At 37.9% G+C, this 21,254-nt stretch overlaps 2 protein-coding genes across 2 annotated transcripts; one reads left to right on the top strand and one right to left on the bottom strand.

Annotated features, from left to right (window-relative positions):
- Nucleotides 1-220: 220 nt before the first annotated feature.
- On the bottom strand, nucleotides 221-2,165 carry LOC147854347 (large ribosomal subunit protein uL6-like). The gene is made up of 3 exons (XM_087331733.1): nucleotides 1,706-2,165; nucleotides 551-673; nucleotides 221-413 (listed from the first exon to the last, which is right to left on the bottom strand). Exons 1-3 carry the CDS (start codon nucleotides 2,066-2,068, stop codon nucleotides 327-329), a joined length of 573 nt encoding a protein of 190 aa, XP_087187859.1. The 5' UTR covers nucleotides 2,069-2,165; the 3' UTR covers nucleotides 221-326.
- A 2,393-nt stretch (nucleotides 2,166-4,558) lies between these two features.
- Nucleotides 4,559-6,359, top strand: LOC147854346 (small ribosomal subunit protein eS25-like). Its single transcript, XM_087331759.1, has 4 exons — nucleotides 4,559-4,691; nucleotides 4,802-4,879; nucleotides 5,854-5,988; nucleotides 6,110-6,359. The coding sequence occupies exons 1-4, from the start codon at nucleotides 4,689-4,691 to the stop codon at nucleotides 6,221-6,223; spliced, it is 330 nt and encodes a 109-aa protein (XP_087187885.1). The 5' UTR covers nucleotides 4,559-4,688; the 3' UTR covers nucleotides 6,224-6,359.
- Nucleotides 6,360-21,254: the final 14,895 nt, after the last annotated feature.

Below are 21,254 nucleotides of genomic sequence, written 5' to 3'. Positions count from 1 at the left end.
TAGACTAGCTCTACTCCAGCACTGCAAACCCATCCAGGTGCCAATAGTTCATCATTACTTTATGTAGACAATAGAATTAGCCACTCTCAACTAGAAAAGCCAAAAGGTAGTGTAAAATGGATATTCGATCTAGGCCATCCTACATGGAGCACATTAAAAAACCTCAAAACATTTGAATATACAACAAATAAAACAAAAGACAATACCGAAATACCAGAAGGAAACAAGGAGAAACCTACTAAATTCTATAAATTTTGAAACAGCTCTTCCACAAAAAAGAAAACCAAAATGTTAATTCTATACTCAATGTGAACAATGGGAGAAATCTACTCTTCAACAGCCATTGTACCCTTCTCACTAACATAAATACCATCAAGAAACTTTCTGATATCCTTCTTCTTCACGTGGCATTTCTACAAACCAAAAGAGTAATGATTAGAAAGAATAACATTTTGTAGAGAGTAGGGGGAAAAATCAGAAGATTTCTTCGTAGGATAAATTACATCATTTAAAACATCAACTCCTATATAGTAACTGAAGATATAAATACCTGATTGATGAGAGCACACGAACGTGAAACAAGTTCAATATCATTTCCTTCCAATACTAGTTCATCCTTGACCTTATCTGATCGAGTTACGGTAACACCTCCCAACATGTCTACCTTGCGGACCTACATGTCAAAAAGTGGAAGTTAAGATATATCGAAAAATAGAAATGAAATTACTGGGAAATGAATAAGCTGAGAAAAAAACAATATATGTCATAACCAGTTTAAAATGTAATACGTGCAGCATCTTCCACGAGGATAAGGCTCAAACACATTTACAAATAAATTTTAGACGTGTAGAGAGACATCATACTACAGCTATTCATACCTCTTCACATATAGAAACATTAGCATTGTGAATGCCAAAAATCTTCAAAAACAAATTCATAATTAGAAAGCTCAACAAAATCTAGTTTTGCTCATAATAAACACAGTGAATCAATGCTCAGAAAACTTTTCGATGTATCATGATTTAAGAATCCATTGAAGGGATTCTCACATTCAATGAACGGAAGAATAATTCCTCGTTTAACTTTTGCATGTAAAGTGTATAGCATAAAAAATTCTTAATGATTCTCGAACACTTTTGAATCATAAAATATATAATCAATTTAAATAAGACTGAATTAAGGTGGAAAAAAACTCCAATTTGGTCGCAGGAAAATAACACAGGTATGAAATTTTCACTCACTTCTTGGTAGTGCAATCCATGACCTAGAAGTAAAATATACATCCTTCGATGATAAGCATATCTAGAATTACAGGATCACTTGTTTCTTACGAAGTAAATTAGCTCTATACTTTGTTATTTCTTTAGTATCCAAAACAAATCACTTCAGGATGCTAAAGCTAAACTGCTGTATGATAAACGTTTTCATGCTTGCTTTTAAAAGTTCAATCATACGAGATTGTACGTATCAAAAAAAATTAGATAGCAAAACCAAAGTACAACATTTTCAAGAAATTTTATGATTTCTTCCAAAAATTTCCTACTTTTCCAGGGATATCAATGAAAACTCCTTTATTTAACAAAAACACGGTTCTCAGATAAGAGTGGTGCGTATGTAAGTATCGAATATTTATAGATAACGAAACAAGATCATGATAAAACCAAATTTATATGAGAGGGAAAAAGGGGGGAAACGTTCAACACACCCGTTTTTCACCGAGGAAATTCCTGATTTCGATGTTATCTTTGGAGGACGAGATGCTCGCATTGATAGGAAAATGAGCATACACAAATCTCATCTTGTATTGATAACCTTTGGTGACGCCAGTGATGAGGTTCTGGACATGGCTAAGCGCGGTTCGAATGGCGGCCATTGTTTTGCGAGAGCCAAACCAAGCTTCAACCTTAAGCTTAGTACCTCCTTCGATCATCTGGAGGTCTAAGTTGAGGTGCTTGAAATTGCGAGTTAGCTGTCCACGGGGACCGGTGACGCGGATCTGTTTGGCTTTGATCTCGACCTTGACACCCGAAGGGATGTCCATGGTCTGCGAAGCGAGGATGGTCTTCATCTCTGCAGATTGGTGGCAGAAGCAGGAGGAGATCTGCAGAAGAGGGAGGAGAAGACGGAAAAGGACGACGTCGATGAAGAAGACGGCGATGGAAACGGGGGCAGGAGAATTAGGGTTTTGAAGCTTGTATAATTAGGGCAAACTATAAAACTAGGCCTAGTCTGTCTGCCTAAAGTCTATTCACGTTACATATATTCTTTTGGGTTTTAGTTAGTGTATGAACGTTTTGTGAAGCTTCTTCTTGACGCTACGGTGAGATTTGAGAGGGATGGCCACTTTCTTTACTTTCACTTGGGACATAACATTTGTGTACACACACTTGAATATTTCATCGACAAACATTGGTCTCAAACTAATGCCGAGCAAAAAAAATAGAAGGAATCTGAAGATTAAGGAGATGAAAGAAAAAAAAAAGGAACCATAAATTAAGAAGAAAGAAAGAAAAAACGAACGGATCGAATATTAAGAAGAAGAAACAAAAAACAAACGAATCAGAGATTAAGAAGAAGAACAAGAAGAACAAAGAATGGATGGATGGATAGATTAAGGGCGATTAACTAGCTACCACGCTGAGTGCAAGCCATGAGAACCAACAAAATGCCTATCGGTGTCCACATACCACCCATTGTACCTTGGTTGCTGAAAAAACAGACCGAACACAAGAGCTTTGCCTCAACAATAACACCTCAAGATGCCCCACGGTGAAGGGGTTGTCGGTCATCTTTTAAAAGCTTGATATCGATGACTCTCCTAGCCACCACCGCCACCACATGTTCCCATGTTATAGGCTCACATGGGTTTGTCTCAAATCCCATGATAGTGTCAGTCCATCCTACCATTGCCCATCAAAATCAACTAGCGAATCAGTTCGTGAGTTTATGGCCATAACAACAATGGTAAACATTGGAGGATATATATACAAGTGCGCATCAATGTGCCACAACGTCATTTATTGTGAAATAACATGTTGATGTGCCATGAGTTGTATTGGTTACAAGCAACATACCTCTAATGCTTGAAATCTTGAGAGGGGACAAATATTCCTCAACATGCAAGCAACGAAATTGCACCCAAGTATGTACAATCTCATTGAAAGAACAATGGGCATGGAAGCCTTTACATTGCTACTCAAGCATTTGTTTTGTATGAACGTTGGTGTGTTTGGTTTTAGCCATGAACATGATTTGAGAGCGAGACTGTAAGAAGAAGCCTTACACAAGGTTTCTTGCTTGTTATGACTTTACTATTCTACTTTTGGAGAGAAAAAGGACTACCATTTGTGTATCAATAGATGACTGATTGTTAATTTGTTTTCATTGTCACACGTTCCTCTTTTATACACGATGTCACATTGAACTATTTGTGTTTAGGCTCGATATCATAACGCGCACAATGGTTGTCATCCTTACATTGATCTATTATGCTAGGTATTTAAACAAATCAATTGGCCACTTTGTTACGTGCCAAAGAAAGTTGTAGTAGCTTAGGACAATCATACTTTCTTATTAGCTCTTTGTTATATGGGTTGGCATTCATTATGAAACATGATGATATAGAAAAGGATCATGTACATATTCTCACAATCCTAATATTCATGAACAAAAGTTAGTAGCCGCACAAAGCTACCTCCGATGCAATAGGAAAAATGGCAAATTGATATAAGTGACACATGTATCCATCTAAACATTTAAAGGTAGGACATTCTAAGAATGCTCCATCTGGTATGCACACAGATGTCGATCGGAAAAATGGCAAATTGATATAAGTGACACATATATCCATCTAAACATTTAAAGGTAGGACATTCTAAGAACGCTCCATCTGGTATGCACACAGATGTCGATCAGTAAATAAGCACGCGGAGAATGCAAGCATCGCTCAAGCAACTCGGTATCCTAAAATTCAACCACAGAGTACTACTAGAAACGAGCACATAGATGTTGCATTCAATCCATATAGTCTTTAAAATCCACACATGACCCGTTTCATCAAACTGTGTGGAGCTCAGGCCAAATCGAAGAAGAAGGAAGGCTATATGTATATATACATTTGTGGGTAGAGAAATTAAATATGATCCAAAAAAACATATATGTATTGAAGCATTGATAGATATTTGAGAATTTAGGAATACAAGGAGGCCATATTTGTGAGATACATCGTAGTACGTAATATACACGAATGCACAGGCAATCATTCGTGGTTCATACGAATGATAACGAATGCGTAGGTTACCAAAACATTCTTATGTTTTTTTTTTTCTTCACTTTTTCACTTAAAAACAAATTTACATTATAACAAATAATCAATATACAAAAGTATGCTATTGACCATACGTCGAGGGTGTTTACCATATTCGAATGATTGAAAACATTCTCGAATGCGAATGCGATTACATTATGAAAGAAATAGATACATAGTAGGAGCCCTTCTTCTTCATTGAATCTCACACACCCATCATAGGAAAAAAGATCACACACACACACACACATATATATATATATATATAAAGGGAAATTTAGGGTTTCCTTACTCCTTCGTCTCGTTCCCTTTTCTTTTCTTTTCTTCGACGCAGGAAAGGAGCTGCTTGCTGCCTCTTGTCTGAGACGTCTCCACAGCTTCCATGGTCTCTCTCTCTCTCTCTCTCTCTCTCTCTCTCTCTCTCTGTTGCTTGTTCATGGTGTTTTGTTTTATCATCTCCGCTGACACTTTGTTTCCATGCTCTCTTCTCCGCAGGCTCCCAAGAAAGATCAGAAGGCCGCAGCGCCTTCCAAGCCTGCTAAAAGCGGTGGTGGAGGAAAGCAGAAGAAGAAGGTCGGGACTCTTCTCTTCTCCCTTTTCTTCTGTAGCCTCACGTTTGGTTTAAATCTTCTGTGTTTTCTTAAGATTCGTACACTATGCTTGCGTTAAGAGCTTGTTCGTTTAGTTCGTCGCGCAGTTCAGAGTTTCCTTTGTCTAGAACTAGGGTTCCACCGAGCCACTATAAACACAACTTGCAATATTTTCATGTATTGGTATCGTCTCTTGTGCAACATCTGACTTCACTTGAGATTTAGTTGGACGAAAGGAATTTCCTGTTTAGTTGCTCTTAAAGCTGCTACATTATCCTTTCAAATGTTGCTGTTCCCGAATTTCTACTGAAATGAATGATTGTGTGTTGGAATTTCTGGCTTATTATGCTCGGATTGTCCAATATTTCCTTTCTTAGTAATACATTTAAGCAATTAAGAGCAAAAATAAATAGAAAATTTCCTTTCGTCTACATTCAAAACTGTCTGACAAGCTCTTGTAGCTCAACTAATGATCACATTTTGTTCGTTTTATTTTGTTTATGTCATCTAAAAGTAGAACCAAAATATATTTTCCTTATCCATTTATGAAGCAATGAAGGGGAAAAAATGTTTCACGTTCGTCTTTTTGTATTAACCAGTTAGGCATATACTTGTTCGTGAAATGGTAAGTTCGATGGGTGTTTTTTTTCCTGTCCTACATTGGCTACTCCAGAAATGAAGAAGTAGAAATAGAAGAATGTCCGATTGCGAAACATTTATTTGAAACTAGCCTGGCATGTTCTTGTAATTTTTTTTTTCTTATGTAAGACCAAACGAGTTGTGCCATATTCTGAACTTATGATTATTGAAATTTTCATTCACAATGGTCCTAAGATATGCCATTCCTTTGAATCAAATAAGTCATAGTACAATCTCATATCACCAATAAATTATAAATTTATGATGTCTCTTTGCATTATCTATTATTAATCAAAATATTCCTCAACTGTACTGTAGAAATGGAGCAAGGGAAAGCAAAAGGAGAAGGTGAACAACATGGTTTTATTTGACCAAGCTACCTATGACAAGCTTCTGTCTGAAGTTCCCAAGTACAAGCTAATCACACCGTCAATTCTGTCTGATCGCTTGAGGGTGAGGAAAATTCAGCATATTGTCATTGCCTGATGTCAATCCTTTCTTGGATATTGTTTGATATACAATTGATGATGTCTTGATTAAAGAGTTTTTGTTTTTCAATGGATGTTGTTTGAAGATCAATGGATCGTTGGCAAGGAAGGCAATCAGGGACTTGATGTCCAAGGGAACTATTCGGTTGGTAGCTGCTCATGCGAATCAGCAAATCTACACTCGTGCAACCAACACATAGTCTAGGTCTTTGAACTGTTTTTTGTTATGAGTCTCATTCTGGGAGTAGAGAAAATGTGGTGCAAGTATCTGTGTGAAACTGCGCGAATGCGTTTTCCATAACTATATTTTCAAGGAAATTGGTCAAAGTTTTGTTTTTAATATATTGGTAATTGTTTCTTCAGTGTATTGTTTAAAAAAGTGATTTCAAGTTGTCGATATTTCATTCCCCTCTCTTCTGTACTGAGGAGTTCTGCAAGCTTGGTAATGTTTATGTACTTTTTAATCCGATCCTATCATGTAATAGTGGTAATCTGGGCGTATCTCAGTTGCTTTACCTACTGTTTTTAATTCATGATTTTGTGTAATTACCTACCTATCGGTTGAAAGATATATAATGATACTCCTGCCTTCCATTTTCTGGGATGACTTCTTCATATTGAACAGAAATTACTTCATTCATATACATGGCCTACATGTTTACTTCATATACATGGCCTACACGTGTCTAGGTTTGCAAGTGTGTAGTGACAAAATGAGAATCATAATTAGGGAAAATAGGTTACAATCACTAATGTTAGTTTTAGGAGTGTATAATTCCCAATAGCACATGTTATTGCTTAGTATTATTTTGTCTTCTGTGATTGTGATGATCTTAACAATGCAGATGTAGTTAACTACAATGTTTGGTAAATGACATTACCTACATATTAGTCGATGCAATTATTGGAAATTGTCTGAATCTACTGCTTGCTAAACTTGACTTTTAGTTGAGTTGTTCCTGTTGCACAGGCCACATCTTGCCACCCTTCATTTTCTCTGCTGTGGTGGTGTCGACAGATATTGAACTTCTGTTCTTGTCTTATGTCTTTAATTACAGTGCCTATAATGGATCAATGGTCTTTTGCTATATATTTGCCAGTTATTGGTATGTTAATTGTATTAGTTGACCATGTTTTGTTGTACTGAGTAATTCATGCTCAATTGTATGTTTTAGCTGCAAGCATTTTGTAAGTAGGAAATATAAGAAATTACTGTTTTGCAAGTAGGAGGAATGCCTTGAGAAATTACTGTCTGTGAGCCTTCAATCAAGAATCATATGCACCATGGAGCTGTAATGATATGGCTTGTGGATTCATATTGGGCGGAGGAACTTGCCACTACTTGGGAAATAAATAATGGAAGGAGTTATTTTTTCGGGGAAAAAGAAAGTGCCCATATCCTTAATCCATGAAGGATACATGAGGTAAGCATGCTGAAGGGTTTTTGTATGAGACATTAATCTTGAAATGAAATGAATAGGTCCATTGCCTTTGGGTTCAAATATGCAAAACATTGTTTGTGTGATTTATATTGCATTATGCTACTTTCCCATGTTGGTGTTTGAATTCATCCTCCAAAGAGTCTTAACATGAATTGCTACATGTAGGCACATGATATACATGAATGATGACATTGTATGAAGGAGATTTTTATGTCATAGTATGTGCAACCAATCAAAATATTCTATGAAGCAACATTCTTTTTTTCCCAAAAAAGAATATATTCCATTAGTTAAAATGTCATTTACTACACAACTTTAGTCCCTTTATCGAGTTGTCCTTGCCTACTTCCATATGGGCGCTTATTTATCTTACACCACTTGCATTCAATAGCCCACATGTTTGTTCTCTATGTATCTCATGTATTCTCACCCGTCTTTCATCTAATGGGAGGGGGGAACAACAATCTGGGTACTACATATTGCCATTGTATATCCAATCCAGTTTTTGCAGCCATCGGTGTAGTACATCAAAGTTTTTTGAAATTCAGCCTCGTTAGTTTTGAAGCATCATTTGTTCCATCAATCCACTCATATTGTGCCCTCAATGTAGTTATTAATGTGTGCCATACTAGCTTAATAGATTCAGCTAGATGCCGTTTGTTTGCTGAAAATACCCTGGTACATCTTGCTGTCCATTTTGGACTATATGATAATGGGTGCAAGCAACGTCCATAGATCTCCAATTTTCTGCTTTTGTGCACAAACTGTAGGTGCCCTGTTATCAATGATCAATCGAATAGTTCCATTCTCCCCTATGTACATTGCTTTGCATGTGCGATCAAATTTTTCCACGTCATCATCAAGACAATTCCAACAAACATGTCCCCGTTTGAGGGTAAATGAGCTAGCAATCGTAATACCCTTCCCTACACAACCGTTGCCTCACGACATTCTCATAGACAATGGGAAATGCTTTCTAGTTGTCCACATGCACTACATCTAGGGTCTACATTGGGGCCTTTACCCCATGTCCCTATCGGCAAGGTTCTATGTGCAATAAGCCATAAGCACATCATTATCTTGTGGTCACCACCGTCATGCCATATCATTTTCCAGAATTGATCTAATCTCCTTTCACTAATGCCCTCTTGTATCCAATATTTACGCGTTGCAATATCTTTGTGTTCTTGTTCTAGAATAATTTGCCTCCCGATTTCGTGTTGTACATGAAAAATTGAAGTAACTTGGCACCCTCTGTTGGTCCTTGAGTTCTCCAGAAATACATTGTTGGGTCCCATGATAGCTGATCTGAATGCCCTTCTATCGGCCAACACACTGTTGTCGGTGTGATGTCACTTGGCTTGGGGTCAACTATCATATCCTTTCCATTTTTTGCAATCAACCTAATTGACCTTTCAGTTTGATAGGTGTCAGGAATAATACTAAAATAGAGAGAGAATTAGTACTAGAGAAGGGAAGTACTATTAGTAATAAGAGGACGGGACCACATAAGACTCCCGAGAGGGAGGAAAGAGAAGAGAGAGAGAGAGAGAGGACAAGAGAGAGAGATGATGATAATAGATGATATATCATAGGAAGAGTAAGTACAAGATGGCTATGAGGCTTAAGACTGGCGTTGAACCAATTTGGTTCAACATAATGCTTAGTGCCTTCTTTTATAGTGTTCTTAGGAGTAATCCTGAAGTTTCTAGAATGTCCCAGAGAAATATGGAATATACATTAATTTCCTATAATAAAACTTAAATGAAAATAATATCTTACGTATTACAATAGATGGTGTAGTGGTCAAGAGCTCGACCCATATAACATAAGGTCATGGGTTCGAGTCTTGCCATATCATGACACTATCTCCTCCTTAAGACCATGAGTGGAACGAGTCGGCACTGATTGCGGACCGGGTTTGTCCGGATACTTTTAGTGGAACTCAACAAGAAGATCCTGAGCATTGGCGACATGCTCGACGGGTTCCCAAGTACGTTCGTTCGGACTATAGCCGAACCAATCGACCAAATAATAAAGTTTGTTGCGAACAAGTTTGGAATCGAGAACGACAACAACTTCATACTCCGGGCTCGCTTCCAACTCAAGCGGGGGCAGCGGAAGTGTAACACGATCGGGAATAGTGTTTGCTTTATAAGGTTCAAGAAGAGAGCTATGGAAAACCGGTTGTATCTGAAGATGTGGTGGGAGATCAAGGCGGAACGTGACATCATTAACCTTACTAGTAATATGTCGCACAATCGAGTAATCGTGATGTGACGACGTAAGAGCCATACTCGATCTCCGATGGCAAAAGAGGAGGGAAGTCGATGACGATCCACATAAGTCTTCTCTGTGTGTTGAGCATGACGAAGATTAGTAGAGAGATCCATCTGGATCTTGCGTAGCCTCTCCAAATGATCCCCGACACGAGGATTGGTAGGTAGCTCTAGGGTGTCGATCACTGACCAACGAGGATGAGAACTGGTATAAGCGTAAAATGGGGAGACCCGAGTCGAAGAGTGAACAACATTATTATATGCAAACTCCGCAAAGTGGAGAATCTCGGCCCAATCGTCTTGTTGATAACTCAAAAAACACCAGAGATATTGTTCCAGCGTTTGGTTTGTTCGTTCCGCCTGCCCATCGGTTTGGGGATGGTAGCCGAAGGAGAGGTTGCAAGAGACCTTGAGCATCTTAAAGAGATGCTGCCAAAATTTGGAGACGAATTGAGGTCCTTGGTCACTGATGATACTGTCTGGGAGGCCATGATGCCGAAATACCTCACGCATGACAAGGGCGACAATTTCCTCGTTAATGATGGCCTTAGTACACGGCACAAAATGTGCCATCTTAGTATATCGATCGACGACGGTTAAGATAGCATCAAACCCTTTCGAGACCGGCAGATCTGTGATAAAATCAAGACAAATAGACTGCCATGGCTTACTTGGAATCGGTAAGGGTTCCAACAAGCCATATGGATGGTGTCGGGGCATCTTTACTCGGCAACAAGCATCACAAGTCCGAACATAATTGTCGACAAAACGATGCATATGGGGCCACCAAAAAGATCGTTGAACGAGATCCAACGTCTTTGTGCTACCGAAATGTCCCGCCGTATGGATGTCGTGACAAATTTGGACGATTTGAAGGCGATAGGAGCAATCAGGGACATATACACGCTTTTTAAAGAATAACAAACCATCATGATATTCGAATTGTCGGTAGTCCATACCTGGTTGTTGAGATTGAGAACAGGATGCTCAAGAGGTATCAATGTGCGCTAGAATTTCTTGAGCAAAACTGTCTATCTTCAATTTCGCACGTATGGCATCGGTAATCCGGGAATCCATTGGGGTGTGAAAAGTCCGCGTTGTGTGCAATCGTGTTGGTCCCAAGATTACTTGCTTTTGATTATCAAACGTTGGATCACCAGGACGAGGTGCAAGATATGAACGCTGTGATAGCGCATTTGCTTTTCCTTGCTGCTTCCCTGATCGATATGTGATTTTGAAGTCAAAACGCGTGAGGAATTGAGCCCACCGAGCTTGCCGTCGATTTAGCACCCGAGCGTTTTGGAAATAAGCAAGATTTTTGTGATCACTAAAGACGATGACATGATGTGGAGAGCCCTCTAAGAAATGCCGCCATTGCAGAAAGGAATCCACGATGGCTAATAACTCCTTGTCATGTATTTCATAGTTGATTTCCGCGGCATCGAATTTGCGCGAATGAAAAACCACAAGATGTAACTCGTCTTTATCTCCTTGTTGAGAAAGGATGCTACCGAGGGCGAAATCCAATGTGTCGGCCTCCATGATGAATGGTTTATTTGTATCCACATGAGCTAGAATAGGAGCTGATGTAAAGGCTTTCTTAAGATACCGAAAAGCCATGTCTGCTTCATTGGACCAAAGAAATGCTTGTCCCTTCTTCGTAAGTTGTGTGAGAGGTAAAATAATCTTCGAGTAATCCTGTATAAACTTGCGGTAGAAGTTAGCAAAACCTAGAAAACATTGTACATCTTGTACCGACCGTGGAATTTGCCACTCTAGCACAATTTGGACTTTAACTGGATCCATGGAGATGCCCTTTGAGGAGATGACGTAGCCTAGAAATTCCACTTGCTTGCAGTCAAAGCTACATTTTTCTAGCTTGGCATAAAGACCATTCTCACGGAGTTAACACCGGGACATTTGAAACAGGTAATATGTCGCATTTTGACAACTGTCCATCAAAAAATGACACAAATTAGGGTGATTCACAAAAAGGGGTGCCGCATGCGTAAAGGAATTTTAAAAATGACCCAAAAATATATTGATTTTTAACATGTATGGAAATTTAGGTGTTCAAAAAAATGCCTAAATAATGGACATGCCAAACTTACAAATGAATGTCCAAAATGACTAATCCCAATATTTATAGAAATTCTGAATCCAAATCTTGATGTGCAATACAATATTTATAGTTAACGTATCAGGACAATCATTTTTCAAGTTTATGTCATCATCTTCATACCCATTAGATGAACTAGTACGAGTTTATGAGGTCTCATCCTCATCATCAATGGCAACTAATGCATTGTGTTGATCCAATTGCAATCCAACCTCATCGAGTTTATGAGTCATGCTTCTTGTTTGTCTTTGTGTTGTGTCTGAAGCCATATTCCAGATCCTCTTTTAGTATCTTCATTGTGGTTTGTCACAGATAACTTGTTTTGGTCAAAGATAAGTCATACACTAATATATAAACATTATCCAATGTAAGAGTAGATGTGCTTGATGCATCTTTCCTCCTCACTTTTTGGTTATGATATTTCATTATGTACTTTCCATTTACAAGATTAGATTATGTGAGAGAAGCTTTCTACCAAAATCATTAGAATCTAAAAAATGTCTTAAAGATGTTTTCCATTTTTCTTAGATTCTCATAGTAAGCCTTTGATGTCGTACAGAAATCCGATTCATTCCATCTAGATTTGACGCAACATGTCGTATTTTACTCTATACATCTAGAATTGGATATAATGCATCAGATTCCTGTAAGTCTTGGAATTTTTTTAAAAATTTCCATTAAAAAAATACTCTTGCATTTTAATGCATTGCATTGAATTCTAGCTACATAGACTAAAATATGATACATTGCATGGATTTCCCGAAAATACATAAATAAATACAAATTGAAAAAATAAAACATTTTCCCATAAATAAATAAATAAACATTTTTTATTTTACTTGTAAATAAATAAATAAAAATTGAAAAATTAGATTTCAATAGAAATCCAATTCTGTGCATCGGATTCAATCGAAAATCCAATTTCTCTTATTTTTTTGAAAATTTTCTTATTTTTTGAATTGTTTTTGAATTTTTTTTTATTTTTCCCATAAAAAAATAAATAAAAATTGAAAAAATGGATTTTCAACGGAAATCCGATGCAATGCATCGGATTTTGGTTGAAAGTCCACTTTTACGTATTTTTTTCCAAATTTGCTTTTTTTTTTGAATTTTATTGAATTTTATTGAATTTTTTCTATAAAAAATAAATAAATATTGAAAAAATAGATTTTCAATGGAAATCCGATGCACTGCATCGGATTTCCGTAGAAAATCCACTTTTTCTTATTTTTTTCCAAATTTTCATAGTTTTTAGAATTTTTTTGGTATTTTGTTTGTCTATTTTCTCATAAATAACTATATAGAAATTGAAAAAATGAATTTTCAAAGGAAATCCGATGCATTGCATCAGATTTCTATTGAAAGTCCACTTTTTGCTATTTGTTACCAAATTTTGATATTTTAAAATATTTTTTTGTATTTTTTAATTTCTTTTTCATTTTTTCCCATAAATAAATAAATAAAAATTGCAAAAAATGGGTTTTCAACAGAAATCCGATGCACTACATCGGATTTCTACTAAAAATCCATTTTTTCTTATTTGTTTCCAATTTTTCTGATATTTTGAATTTGTTTTTGTATTTGTTTTGAATTGTTTTTGTTTTTATCATAAATAAATATATAGGAATTGAGAAAAATGGATTTTCAACGGAAATCCGATGCACTGCATCGGATTTCCATTGAAAGTCCACTTTTTCTTGTTTGTTTACAAATTTTCTTATTTGTTTATATTTTTCTCTAAAAAAGTGTTAAAAATAAACAAATTGTGATTTTCTCCATTTAAAATGATGTGTTTTCAACGAGAATCCGATACAGTGCATCGGATTCCCGTTGAAAACAGATCATTTTCAACAGGATTTTCAATGGAAATCCGATGCATTGCATCGGATTTCCGTTCAAAATCACTGAGTTTCAACAGAAATCCGATGCACTGCATCGGATTTCTGTTGAAAGTCCAATATTTTTCTTATGTTTTTTCATAAAACATTAATTTGCAATTGAAATCCGACTCAATGGTTCAGATTTTGTTGAAAATGTAATATTTTTTTATTATCTCATTGTTTTATGAAAAACCTAAAAGAAATTTGGATTTTTAATTGAAATTCGATGTAGTGCATTAGATTTCAGTTGGAAATCCACTTTTTTAATATATTTTTATTTATTTTTTGAAAAAATGAAAAACAATTGAAAAGAAAGAGGATTGCCAGCTAAAATCTGATGCAATGCATCAATGTCTAGCTGTATAGACTACGATCTGATGTAGTGTATCGGATTTCAGTTGAAAAGCCGTTTATTATTATTTTATATGGAAAATAAATAAATAAATAACATTGGAAAAAGAAAAAAGAAAAAAGGATTTTCGACTCTAATCCAACGCATTGCATTAGATTCTAGCTATATATACTAAAATATAATGTAGTGCATAGTATTTTAGCTGAAAATCCATTTTTTATTTTTTAATGAAAATTTTTTAAAAAATTACAAAAAAAAAAACTTGGATTTTCAACTGAAATCTAGTGCATCACATTGGATTCCAATTAAAAATCCAAGATTTTTTAATTTTTCAAATTTTATTGTTTCAAATTTTCAATGGGTTTTAGATTAGTTTTCTGACACAGGTATATAATATAAAACTTACATCAATTTAGATTAACGTTATATTCTATTCTTCAGTTTGATGTTACCTGTGCAATTTCATTCTACTGTCATGTACTACTAAAACATACGCCTTAAAGATTATCAGGAACTCTGTTGTATTAGAGAAGGACCTTGAGCAAGTTAATGTCATCAAAATGAGGATCCAAGGTATCTGGGGTTGTCCTGATCAAGACCAAGAAGTTGGGGCAAAGCATATCAATAAAACTTAGATGTTCCAGATGACTTTTAGAAAACTTGTGGAACTATAGATGAAGATGCAGGGCAACTTGTTGAATTAGAAGACGTTTCAGAGTCTGAACATACTAACAATTCAACTTAGCGTACTGACAAAGCCAATGAGGACAATCCTGATGAAAGAGCTAATCCTGAGTAGACGGCTTTACCAGACTTATTATTCGATTGAATGGTTATGGCTTATTGTAAATTTTGAACAATATGAATTGTTAAATATTGACGTAATATATAAGTTGAGCTTACTTATAATTTTCGTGTAACAATCATTGAACTTAGAAATTAAGTATACTTGTATGTGTACATGTTATCTAAACTCTCCTTTATCATTTGGGGTATATCGGAGATAAGTTTATACTCTATCATTTACTCGTATGATTGGAATGTTATTGTAGACTAGTTTATTTATACATTGACAGTGTCATGTATCACGTGTCAATGGAAATTTTCTCTTGACATAGTAGTATCTCTTAATTGCAAGGTTCACAATTTGCTTTAAGATGTATTATATTTAAATATACACACATAATTAGAAGAAGTCACTTATTCAATGGGGCATGCTTTTTAGAATATGCACAAGGACCCGTGTTACTATTATACTTGTGTTGACAAATACACCCCTGTCTAAGATTTGGACAAAAACATGGTAGATAGAATATACGTCGGATGATTTTGTTGACGTGATATTAGTTAGTTCTTTTTTTCGCTATGTTTTCATAAACCACATACACATGTGTCGTGCCTTGTTGAAATTCTACTTAAATAAGGCATTTTTTAACATCTCACTAAGATATGAAAAAGAGAATGCGACATATTACCTATTTCAAATGACCCGGTGTTAGTTGTTTTAGTACTAATAGCACATGATAATCGTGCTCTTCTTGGGTCTTCGAATAAATCAATAGATCATCCAGATAGATGATCAAACATATATCCAAGAGGTCTCTGAATATATCATTTGCCATGTGTTGGAAGATTGTGGGTGCATTGGTTAGACCAAACGGTGTCGTGTTATTACGCGCGTGCGTGTAGAAAGAGGCAGGACCATGGGGGTCTCAGACCAAGGAGAGAGAGAGAGAGAGAGAGAGAGAGAGAGAGAGAGAGAGAGAGAGAGAGAGATTCACAGACACGCAGAAGCGAGAAGGAGAGATATAGAACGGAACACTTGATTACAATAACAAGAGATTACAAACTCCGACGGTTACAACCGGCAAAGCGGCGATGGGCCCGACACGGGGACCCTACTCACACACATAGACGGAACACACTGGACCCAGAGAAACGCAAAAGAAAAAGCCTCTGCTGGCAGCGCACGGGCTACCCACGAAGCAGAGGCGTCGAACTCCCCGCACCCACAGAGAATGACGGTCGGAGGAGGAGAGAGAGTTCGCCCTCGGTCCTGCAGCACTTCGTCCTCCTTCACGCGCCCCCCTTGGTCTCCTTTCTCTCCTCTCCTTAAATAGTTCCCAAAAGGGGGTGCGCTTTCTCCCTAGTCAAATCGCTTTATTCCCTGTCCCTTCTGACAGAGATACACACAATCCCCTAATAAATGTGTACTACTTAGTATTTTCATCAGCCGATCCATTTATGAATCATGTACAAAATATCAATTCATGCGCCCATCCATGTAAGAGCCGGTTTGTGCGCCTTTTTCTCCGATTCCGCATATGCCCGGTTTTCTTCACGACAACGACATAACAGTATATTCGAAATGCCCATACCTCGTGCGAAAGGCGGTCTTCCATTTATCTCCCGGTCGGATCCGCACGAGGTTATACGGTCCTCGTAGATCGATTTTTGTAAAAAACTTGGCACCATTAACTCGCTCTAAAAGACTTGATATAAGAGGAAGTGCATACCTATTCCGGATGGTGACTTTATTCAAGCTGCGGTAATCAACGACGAGACGAAGTGAGCCATCTTTCTTCTTGACAAAGAAGATGGTTGCACCGGCCGGTGATTTCGAATGACGAATAAACTTGCTTGCCAAGTTCTCCTCTATGTAGGCTCGAAGGACTTCTAACTCGGTGGGTGACAAGTTGTAAATTGGTCCCCATGGTGGCTCTGCTCCTGGTTGTAAATCGATGGGACAATCATAGGGACGATGATGAGGAAGAGTACCGGCTTTTACCTTGTCAAATACATCAGCATAAGGATGATATTTTGCCGGAAGTTGCACTAAGGATTCCTCCTTAATAGTGCTGGAAGGATGTACTGATATTGCAAATAGGAACATTGCCTCCTTGTGTCCTTCTTCGTGTAATTGACGTAGTGAAATGGTCGAAACTTGATGAGTAGATTCTTGGGGTTGTCGATGTCGGGCTTCTCTTGTTCTCCAATCAATGTCTGGATTATGTAATTCAAACCAAGGTAATCCCAGGACAATGGGATGCTCTGGACTATTAATTATATTAAATGATACTACACACACAAAACTACCTAGGACAACTTGAATGGGTTCTGAATCTTCTACAATATTCCCGGAAGCAATGGAACGACCATCAATGACTACTACAGATGCGGGGCAAGGAAGTTTTCTTAAGTATATCTGAGAAGCTTGGGCAAAATTTCGATCCATGAAACAAGAATTAGCTCTGGAATCTAGAAGTGCTAGGACTTGTACTGGGGGAGTACTTTTAGTACTAACCATGACTTGGGCTAGGAACACATTGCTAACTTGCTTGGAGGGAATGGAACCACTAATGGGCTTTACAGATCTAGGGCTGTCCAACCAAATGACTCCTATTTTGGCTGGATTCAATCGTTTAACTCTTCATCTAATTGACTAAGGATTTCAAATTTGTTTGAGATACTTGGGCTATTAGTATTATTAATACTATCAGACACTCTTGAGGGAAGAATTGACTCGGGTTTAGTACAGGCTACGATTTGATTTACTTGTCTTCTTGGCCTATGGGGACAATTGATTGCGATATGCCCTGGTCCGCCGCAATAAAGACATAATCGATTTGCACGTCGTCGTTGCTTTTCTTCTTCCGATAACGGGCCACGTCGACGCATGGTGTCGATCTCCATCGGTGTCGGAGTATTTTCTTGAGGTATGTCTCGTGCAAACGGTTTTACCGCGATTGAGGCGTAAGTGGGCTTCTGCCTAGAGCACAGTATTTGTAATTGACGTTCCGAACGTCGTTCGAAAAGGCGGTTGTCACATCGGACCGCTCGACTGATTGCCTTCGTAAGAGACTTTGGTTCTTCGGGGAAGGTTAGAAGTAGATCTTTGACATCGTTTCGTAGGCCGTAGAGAAACTGCTCCATTAGTGCCTAGTCATCCCAGGGGATATCTGAAGTGAGTAGATGGAAATCCGCCGCGTAGGCAGAGGCTGGACGATCACCTTGACGCAATCGTCAGATTTTGTTGATCGCCATCCGGATGCTGTCTGTATCTCCAAAGCAAGCTTTAAACTCACTAATAAAGTCTTCAAAGTTATTAAGTAAGGGCGATTGTTTTTTTCCAGAAGTGGAGCAAACCATGCCAAGGCTGAGCCGCTAAGCAACGTGCCTATTAGGCCGACTCGGGATGCATCAGTGGGGTATCGAGAAGGATGCATTTGAATGACTAAGTGTACCTGATTGAGGAATCCCCTAAATTGCAATCGTGTTCCATCAAATTTCACAGGAAGTCCAATCTTGGGCTCTTTATGAAATCTGTGGGGACTTGATCCTTGTTGTTGCAACACTGCCTCAAGTTGTTGCACACGTAACGCTAAGTCCCCATGTTGTTGCTGCATTTGCTGTTTTTCTAGGGCGATTTGTTGAAGATCCCCTTACAACCGTTGGTTTTCTTGTTCCAAGGCAACAAATTTTTCTTTTAGACACTGTGGCTCGGAGAAAACGGATTGGTATTCTTGGGCGCTAACAGAGGCCATTGTATAGAAAAAGGATAAGAGGATGAGGGAAACCAAAAGAAAGACTAGAGAGGAAAATTGGTTCAAACTGTCAGGAATAGTACTAAAACAGAGAGAGAATTAGTACTACAGAAGGGTAGTACTATTAGTACTAAGAGGATGGGACCGCGTAAGACTCCCGAGAGGAAGGAAAGAGAAGAGAGAGAGAGAGAGAGAGAGAGAGAGAGAGAGAGAGAGAGAGAGAGAGAGAGAGAGAGAGAGATGATGATAACAGATGATATATCATAGGAAGAGTAAGTACAAGATGGCTATGAGGCTTAAGACTGGTGTTGAACCAATTTGGTTCAACATAATGCTTAGTGCCTTCTTTTATAGTGTTCTCAGGAGTAATCTTGAACTTTCTAGAATGTTCTAGAGAAATCTGGAATATACATTAATTTCCTATAATAAAACTTAAATGAAAATATTATCTTAAGTATTACAATAGATGGTATAATGGTCAAGAGCTCAACCCATATAACATAAGGTCATGGGTTCGAGTCTTACCATATCATGACAATAGGTTGATTGCTCACATATTGCCATTCCATGGTCTATTTTGTAGTAACATGCCTCATTAGAGCATGCCTTCATTCCCTTAATTCTAATTAGACAATTTCCAACATCTATAAGTCCAGTCCATTCAATTTCAGAGGTAATGATAGCTTCATCTTCCAAGGTTTGCTTGCTGCATGCAATGACATCTGTAATTCTCATTAGCATGCTTTTACCCATGTTTACCTTCCATATTCTAGCCTTTTGAGTGCCCACATCATTAGACAAAAATCTCTTTCAATCCACTAACCATTCTCGTGGGCATTGATTAAGTTGGCCCATTTGAAGCCTTCTTTTTGTCATATCATCAGGCCATCCATAGATTCTTTGATCAGTGGGTTCCAAACAATTGGCATGTACATCCAGGCATATGCATCATTTCTCCACCTACAAATGATTCCCTTTCTGATTCTTTGCCATGCCTTCATAATACTAACAACACATATACTCTGCGTACATCCCTAGTATTGGGTCCCATTTCTGGCACAAAACCCCAAAAAGGGTTGATTGGCCAGCTTCCACCTTGTCTCAGCAACCACATCTTCCATCTGCGTCTCCAAAGAATTTTCCAAGGTGCCTGAGGTGGTTGCAAGCTCCTGACCACCAATTTACCTAGCAAGGCCTTTGTTTGCACCATGGGATCTATTAGTCCCACCCCACCTTCACTTTTTTTCTTTTATAATTGTGGCCTAGGCAACCTTGCACGAGCATGTTTTTTCTCGATGCCCCTCCATAAGAAATTTTTTATAACCCTTTTTATCACTTTCATCGACTTGGGCGTGATTATCAAGTATGCGACAATATGCCATATAGTGGCTATTAGAATTTGATTTGCAAAGGATAGTTTTCTTGCATTCCACCATATTAGCTTCATTTTTTTTTGTCCATGAGTACATTGTAGTGTTATGATTGATCAATGTCCATACCGATTTTGAAAGCCAAGTATCTAGTACCTTCTCCTCTCCTCAACCATTTGAAATTGGGGTCCAGAGGCTAATTTAACACAGACTTATTACTAATTTATTCTAGTTTATTTTAGCACCCGAGCCCCTACAAACCTCATTAATTGCACTTTGCAGTCCGTCCAAGTTGTTTGCATCCCCCCTAATGTAAGTCATTGTATCATTAGCATATTCTGTATCAAGCAACATTCCTGCATCATCGGGCAAGGGAAGGCCTTGTATTTGCCAAGATCTATCAATACTCTGATAATGCAAAGCTGTTGTTGCAATAATGAATAGGTACGGGGCCAATGGGCATCCTTGGCGTACCGATCATGATGTCTTAAAGCTCTTCCCCATGTTTCTAGCCATTAAAACCTGGATGGATGCATCCCTATAAAAGGCATCCATTGTTGCTCGAAGCCTAGGGCCTCCATCACTACTTCTAGGAATTCCCATGAGATCCTGTCATATGCTTTTTCGAAGTTGAGTAGCATTATTGTGAGGTCCACTTCTTGCTCCTCCGCCCATGTTGAATACTCCCAGAAAGTTATCAAATTGTCCATAATGCTCTGGTTTTCTAGGAAACTAGTTTGCGTTGTATGTATAATGTCCCCTAGTACCATTGTCGTGAAGGTTTCCGGCTACGGTGAGAAACTCGGGTAAGACAAATAAAATGGGGATGTGCAACATTGCACATGCACTTGTAATTTGTATAATGAGAATAAGATAACAAAATGTAAGGGGAAGGGTAATAATCTAAGGTGCTAAAGGTGCACCATGAGGTTTGTAGAGGCATAAAGGTGATGTGCACTTTGTAGACTAGAGGAAAGTACATGAAGAATGGGTGTAGGGAGTAGTGGGCATTGAGTGTCAATGTGAGAGGAGAGAATATTTAAGATCAAGGAAAAATATTCCACATTGAAAGAAAGGGATTTGACCTCTCCTTTTGTAATGTGCCTCACCCCTTACTACTATAAAAGGGAATGAGGGGTCTCTTGTGAAGGGGTTGCCTATTTTGAGTGAGGAGGGGCTTCCACTTTTTGGGTTTCTTTGGGTTGCCATTTCGGAATTTTGGGTTTTAGGATCTCATTTTAGGGT

This window comes from Azolla caroliniana, unplaced genomic scaffold (assembly GCF_043228905.1).
Source record: "Azolla caroliniana isolate FFs.n. ecotype wild unplaced genomic scaffold, voAzoCaro1.0.p SCAF_15, whole genome shotgun sequence".
NCBI lineage: Eukaryota > Viridiplantae > Streptophyta > Polypodiopsida > Salviniales > Salviniaceae > Azolla > Azolla caroliniana.
Note: the sequence above shows the minus strand (reverse complement) of the source record. Positions and strands in the feature narration are given on the sequence as shown.